The 7,989-nt window shown below is 44.6% G+C and overlaps 1 protein-coding gene across 1 annotated transcript in view; it reads right to left on the bottom strand.

The window, feature by feature from the left end:
* Positions 1-3,237: 3,237 nt before the first annotated feature.
* The window catches only part of LOC134294821 (sodium-dependent serotonin transporter-like), a 6,279-nt gene continuing 1,527 nt past the window's right edge, over positions 3,238-7,989 (bottom strand). Inside the window, exon 3 of the mRNA XM_062966563.1 lies at positions 3,238-3,523. Coding sequence (XP_062822633.1) covers positions 3,238-3,523 — 286 coding nt within the window. The remainder of the gene's footprint in view (positions 3,524-7,989) is intronic.

Raw genomic sequence — 7,989 nt, forward strand, 5'->3', positions numbered from 1 at the left:
CTCAACTCAACTCATCAACTCAAACATTCGACAAGTCAACGGAACTCAACTCAACTCATCAACTCAAGCATTGGACAAGTCAACGGAACTCAAAAACATAAACATTGGACAAGTCAACAGAACTCAACTCAACTCATCAATTCAAATATTGGACAAGTCAACGGAACTCAACTCAACTCATCAACTCAAACATTAGACAAGTCAACGGAACTCAACTCAACTCATCAACTCAAACATTAGACAAGTCAACGGAACTCAACCCAACTCATCAACTCAAACATTGGACAAGTCAACGGAACTCAAAAATTCAAACATTAGTCATGTCAACTGAACTCAAGTCAATTCATAAACTCAAACATTGGACAAGTCAACGGAACTCAAAAACTCAACTCAAATATTGGACAAGTCAACGGAACTCAACAGGACTCAACTCAACAACTCAAACATTGGACAAATCAAATGGAACTCAACCCAACTCATCAACTCAAATATTGGACAAGTCAACGGAACTCAACTCAACTCATCAACTCAAACTTTGGACAAGTCAACAGAACTCAAGTCAATTCATCAACTCAAACATTCGACAAGTCAACGGAACTCAACCCAATTCATCAACTCAAACATTCGACAAGTCAACGGAACTCAACTCAACTCATCAACTCAAACATTCGACAAGTCAACGGAACTCAACTCAACTCATCAACTCAAACATTCGACAAGTCAACGGAACTCAACTCAACTCATCAACTCAAACATTGGACAAGTCAACGGAACTCAAAAACTCAACTCAAACATTGAATAAGTCAACTGAACTCAAAAACTCAACTCAAACATTGGACAAGTCAACGGAACTCTACTCAACTCATCAACTCAAACATTCGACAAGTCAACTGAACTCAACTCAACTCAGCAATTCAAATATTGGACAAGTCAACGGAACCCAACTCAACTCACTAGCCCAACTAAAACATTAGACATCCCAACTCAACCCAACCCAACTATCCAACCCAACAACTCAACTCAAACCTTGGACAACTCAACATTCCAACTCAAACATTGGAAAACCCAACTCAACTAACCTCAACTGAATCCAAGTCAACTCAACAATGAAACTTAACAACCCAACCCAAACATTGCAAACCCAATTCAACTCAACTCAGCTTAACTGAATCTGACTCAACTCAACAATGGAACTCAACTTAACAACCCAACTCAAACATTGGAAATCCCAACCCAACTCAACTAACCTCAACTGAATCTGACTCAAATCAACCGAACTCAAACATTGGAAAACCCAACCCAACTCAACGCAGCTCAACTGAATCCGACTCAACTCAACAATGGAACTCAACTTAACAACGCAACTCAAACATTGGAGAACCCAACTCAACACAACAACGCAACTCATCCATTGGAAATCCCAAGCCAACTCAACTCAGCTCAACTGAACCCGACTCAACTCAACAATGGAACTCAACTTAACAACGCAACTCAAACATTGGAGAACCCAACTCAACACAACAACGCAACTCATCCATTGGAAATCCCAAGCCAACTCAACTCAGCTCAACTGAACCCGACTCAATTCAACAATGGAACTCAACTCAACAACGCAACTCAAACACTGGAAAACCCAGTCCAACTCAGCTCAACTGAATCAAACTCAACTCAACCCAACTCAAACAGTGGAAACCCAACTCAACTCAACAACACAACTCAAACATTGGAAATCCCAACCCAACTCAACTCAGCTCAACTGAATCCGACTCAACTCAACAATGGAACTCAATCATTGGAAAACCCAACTCAACACAACGCAAGTCAACCATTGGAATTCCCAGCCCAAATCAACTCAGCTCAATTGAATCCGACTCAACTCAACAATGCAACTCAAGCATTGCAAAACCCAACCCAACTCAGCTCAACTCGAACATTGGAAATCCCAACCCAACTCAACCAACCCCAACTGAATCCGACTCAACTCAATGCAATGCAAACATTGGAAACCCAACTCAACTCAACAACGCAACTCAAATATTGGAAATCCCCACCCAACTCAGTTCAACTGAATCAAACAACTCAACCCATTTCAAACATTGGAAACCCAACTCAACTCAACAATGCAACTCAAACACTAGACAACTCAACCCAACCAACACACCGAATCCAAAGACTCAACTCAAACACCGGACAACTCAACTCAACATCCCAACCCAACAACGCAACTCAAAACATTGGAAAACCCAACCCAACTCAACTAACCGCAAAGAAATCCAGCTGAACCCTACTCAAACATTGGAAACCCAACTCAACTCAACAACGCAATTCAAACATTGGAAAGCCTAACCCAACTCAGCTCAACTAAATGCAACTCAACTCAACATCCCAACTCAAACATTGGAAACCCAACTCAACTCAGCTGAATCCAACTCAACTCAGCTGAATCCAACTCAACTCAACAATGCAACTCTAACATTGGAAACCCAACCCAACTCAGCTGAATCCAACCCAACTCAGCTGAATCCAACTCAACTCAGCTGAATCCAACTCAACTCAACATCCCAACTCAAACATTGGAGAACCCAACCCAACTCAGCTGAATCCAACTCAACTCAACAATGCAACTCTAACATTGGAAACCCAACCCAACTCAGCTGAATCCAACTCAACTCAACATCCCAACTCAAACATTGGAGAACCCAACCCAACTCAGCTGAATCCAACTCAACTCAACATCCCAACTCAAACATTGGAGAACCCAACCCAACTCAGCTGAATCCAACTCAACTCAACAATGCAACTCTAACATTGGAAACCCAACCCAACTCAGCTGAATCCAACTCAACTCAGCTGAATCAAACTCAACTCAACATCCCAACTCAAACATTGGAAACCCAACCCAACTCAGCTGAATCCAACTCAACTCAACATCCCAACTCAAACATTGGAGAACCCAACCCAACACAACTGAATCCAACTCAACTCAACATCCCAACTCTAACATTGGAAACCCAACCCAACTCAGCTGAATCCAACTCAACTCAGCTGAATCAAACTCAACTCAACATCCCAACTCAAACATTGGAAACCCAACCCAACACAACTGAATCCAACTCAACTCAACATCCCAACTCAAACATTGGAGAACCCAACCCAACTCAGCTTACAGAATCCGACTCAACTCAAACATTGGAAACCCAACCCAACACAACTCATCTCATCTCAATCTGACTCAACTCAACAATGGAACTCAATCATTGAAAAACCCAACTCAAGAACCCAACCCAATCTGTGGACAACCCCAGCCAACTCAACAATGAAACTCAACTCAACTTGGAGAACCCAACCCAACGTTGTCACAGTGGGACCTGGAGGGTCTCCTACCTTCCCGGAGGTCTTGACCCCCTTCCAGAGGCTGAAGTAGACGATGGCGAAGATGAGGAAGAGGCAGAGGAGGAGCTGCCAGCGGATCTCGCCCACGTCGTCCAGGCCGTTGGAGCCCTGCAGGGCGAGGACCTTCCTCCTGCGGGTGAGAGAAGAACTTCCTGTGGAGACCTGAGACTTTGGGGAGGATTCTATGGGTCAGTTGTGGTCCTCCAAGTAGGGAAGGCGCTTATAAGACCTTGTCTTGGGTGCATAGGAAGCGTGGGAGATATCTCAAGAGGTTCCTCAACCTCGTTGGACCTTCTTTACTGCTATAAGGGGAGAACAATGGGACTTGTAGTCCTCAGAAGGAGGTATCCATGGAGCTAACCCAACTCAAGGCATCTCAAGGGGTTCCCCAACATCATAGGGAAGAACAATGGGACTTGTAGTCCTCAGAAGGAGTTATCTATGGAGCAATCCCAACTCTAGATATCTCAAGAGCTTCCTCAACATCATAGGGAAGAACAATGGGACTTGTAGTCCTCAGAAGGAGTTATCTATGGAGCAATCCCAACTCTAGATATCTCAAGAGCTTCCTCAACATCATAGGGAAGAACAATGGGACTTGTAGTCCTCAAAAGGAGTTATCTATGGAGCAATCCCAACTCTAGATATCTCAAGAGCTTCCTCAACATCATAGGGAAGAACAATGGGACTTGTAGTCCTCAGAAGGAGTTATCTATGGAGCAATCCCAACTCTAGATATCTCAAGAGCTTCCTCAACATCATAGGGAAGAACAATGGGACTTGTAGTCCTCAAAAGGAGTTATCTATGGAGCAATCCCAACTCTAGATATCTCAAGAGCTTCCTCAACATCATAGGGAAGAACAATGGGACTTGTAGTCCTCAGAAGGAGTTATCTATGGAGCAATCCCAACTCTAGATATCTCAAGAGCTTCCTCAACATCATAGGGAAGAACAATGGGACTTGTAGTCCTCAGAAGGAGGTATCCATGGAGCTAACCTAATTAGAGGTATCTCAAGAGGTTCCTCAACATCATGGATCTTCTGGGCTGCTATAGAGGGAGAACAATGGGACTTTTAGTCCTTGGATGGAGGTCTCTATGGAGCCAGAAGCCTTCTATCCCAACTGTAGACATCTCAAGAGCTTCCTCAACCTTATTGGAACTTGTATAGGGGAGAATAATGGGATTTGTAGTCCTTGGAAGGAGTTATTTATGGAGCTATCCCAACTCTAGGCATCTCAAGAGCTTCCTCAACATCATAGGGAAGAACAATGGGACTTGTAGTCCTCAGAAGGAGGTATCCATGGAGCTATCCCAATTCTAGGTATCTCAAGAGGTTCCTCAACCTCGTTGGACCTTCTATTCTGCTATAAGGGGAGAACAATGGGACTTGTAGTCCTCGGAAGGAGGTTTATATGGAGCTATCCCAACTCTAGGCATCTCAAGAGCTTCCTCAACATCATAGGGAAGAACAATGGGATTTGTAGTCCTCAGAAGGAGGTATTCATAGAGCTATCTCAATTCTAGATATCTCAAGAGCTTCCTCAACATCATAGGGAAGAACAATGGGACTTGTAGTCCTCAGAAGGAAGTATTAAGGAACTCTCCCAACTAGGTATCTCAAGAGTTTCCTCAACCTTCTTGGACCTTATATAGGGGAGAATAACGGGACTTGTAGTCCTCATAAGGAGGTATCCATGGAGCTAACCCACCTCTGGGCATCTCAAGGGCTTCCTCAACATCATAGGAAAGAACAATGGGACTTGTAGTTCTCAGAAGGAGTTATCTATGGAGCTATCCCAACTCTAGGTATCTCAAGGGCTTCCTCAACATCATAGGGAAGAACAATGGGACTTGTAGTCCTCGGAAGGAGGTATCCATGGAGCTATCCCAATTCTAGGTATCTCAAGAGGTTCCTCAACATCATAGGGAAGAACAATGGGACTTGTAGTCCTCAGATGGAGGTATCCATGGAGCTATCCCAATTCTAGGTATCTCAAGAGGTTCCTCAACCTCGTTGGACCTTCTTTACTGCTATAAGGGGAGAACAATGGGACTTGTAACATCATAGGGAAGAACAATGGGACTTGTAGTCCTCAGAAGGAGTTATCTATGGAGCTATCCCAACTCTAGATATCTCAAGAGGTTCCTCAACATCATAGGGAAGAACAATGGGACTTGTAGTCCTCGGAAGGAGGTATCTTTGGAGCTATTCCAATTCTAGGTATCTCAAGAGGTTCCTCAACCTCATTGGACTTTCTTTACTGATATAAGGGGAGAACAATGGGACTTGTAGTCCTCGGAAGGAGGTATCCATGGAGTTAACCCAATTAGAGGTATCTCAAGAGGTTCCTCAACCTCACTGGACCTTCTGGGCTGCTATAGAGGGAGAACAATGGGATTTGTAGTTCTCAGAAGGAGTTATCTATGGAGCAATCCCAACTCTAGATATCTCAAGAGCTTCCTCAACATCATAGGGAAGAACAATGGGACTTGTAGTCCTCAGAAGGAGGTATCCATGGGGCTAACCTAATTGGAGGTATCCCAAGAGGTTCCTCAACATCATAGGGAAGAACAATGGGACTTGTAGTCCTCAGAAGGAGGTATCCATGGAGCTAACCCAATTAGAGGTATCTCAAGAGGTTCTTCAACCTCATTGGACCTTCTTTACTGTTACAAGGGGAGAACAATGGGATTTGTAGTCCTCAAAAGGAGTTATCTATGGAGCAATCCCAACTCTAGATATCTCAAGAGCTTCCTCAACATCATAGGGAAGAACAATGGGACTTGTAGTCCTCAGAAGGAGGTATCCATGGAGCTAACCTAATTGGAGGTATCTCAAGAGGTTCCTCAACATCATGGATCTTCTGGGCTGCTATAGAGGGAGAACAATGGGACTTTTAGTCTTTGGATGGAGGTTTTTCTGGAGCCAGAGGACTCCTATCCCAACTGTAGACATCTCAAGAGCTTCCTCAACAACATAGGGAAGAATGAGGAGACTTGTAGTCCTCAGAAGGTGGTATCCATTGAGCTATCCCAATTCTAGGTATCTCAAGAGGTTCCTCAACCTCATCGGACCTTCTTTACTGCTATAAGGGGAGAACAATGGGACTTGTAGTCCTCGTAAGGAGGTCTCTATGGAGCCAGAGGCCTCCTATTCCATTTTTAGGTATCTCAAGAGGTTCCTCAACATCATGGACCTTCTGGGCTGCTATAGAGGGAGAACAATGGGACTTTTAGTCCTTGAATGGAGGTCTCTATGGAGCCAGAAGCCTATTATCCCAACTGTAGTCATCTCAAGAGCTTCCTCAACCTTCTTGGGACTTGTATAGGGGAGAACAATGGGACTTGTAGTCCTCAGAAGGAGGTATCCATGGAGCTAACCCAACTCTAGATATCTCAAGAGCTTCCTCAACATCATAGGGGAGAACAATGGGGCTTGTAGTCCTCAGAAGGAGGTATCCATGGAGCTAACCCAATTAGAGGTATCTCAAGAGGTTCCTCAACCTCATTGGACCTTCTGGGCTTCCATACAAGGAGGACGATGGGACTTGTAGTCCTCAGGAGGAGATATCTATGGAGCCACAGATCTCGTATCCCATCTCAAGATGGCCGACTCATGTCGCCATCCCAACTAAGTATCTGAAGAGGTTCCTCAGCCTTCTTGAACCTTGAATTCTCATATAAAGGGGGATGATGCGACTTGTAATCCTCAGAAGGAGATAACTATGGAGCCACTAAATATCTCAAGATGTTCCTCAACCTTTTTTGGACCTTCTGGGCTTCCATACAGGGAGGACGATGGGACTTGTAGTCCTCAGAAGGAGATATCTATGGAGCCACAGACCTCATATTGCATCTCAAGATGGCCGACTCTTGGCGCCATCCCAACTAAGTATCTCATGAGGTTCCTCAACCTTTTTTGGACCTTCTGGTCTTCCATACAGGGAGGACGATGGGACTTGTAGTCCTCAGAAGGAGATATCTATGGAGCCACAGACCTCATATTGCATCTCAAGATGGCCGACTCTTGGCGCCATCCCAACTAAGTATCTCATGAGGTTCCTCAACCGTTTTTGGACCTTCTGGTCTTCCATACAGGGAGGACGATGGGACTCGTAGTCCTCAGAAGGAGATATCTATGGAGCCACAGGCCTCATATCCCATCTCAAGATGGCCGTATCATGGAGCCATCCCAGCTACATATCTCAAGAGGTTCCTCAACCTTTTTTGGACCTTCTGGGCTTCCATACAGGGAGGACGATGGGACTTGTAGTCCTCAAAAGGAGATATCTATGGAGCCACAGACCTCATATTGCATCTCAAGATGGCCGACTCTTGGCGCCATCCCAACTAAGTATCTCATGAGGTTCCTCAACCTTTTTTGGACCTTCTGGTCTTCCATACAGGGAGGACGATGGGATTTGTAGTCCTAAGAAAGAGATAGCTATGGAGCCACAGACCTCGTATCCCATCTCAAGATGGCCAACTCTTGGCAACATCCCAACTAGGTATCTCAACCTTCTTGAACCTTAAATGCTCATATAAAGGGGGATGATGGGACTTGTAATCCTCAGAAGGAGATAACTATGGAGC

Source organism: Anolis carolinensis, unplaced genomic scaffold (assembly GCF_035594765.1).
Source record: "Anolis carolinensis isolate JA03-04 unplaced genomic scaffold, rAnoCar3.1.pri scaffold_24, whole genome shotgun sequence".
Lineage (NCBI taxonomy): Eukaryota > Metazoa > Chordata > Lepidosauria > Squamata > Dactyloidae > Anolis > Anolis carolinensis.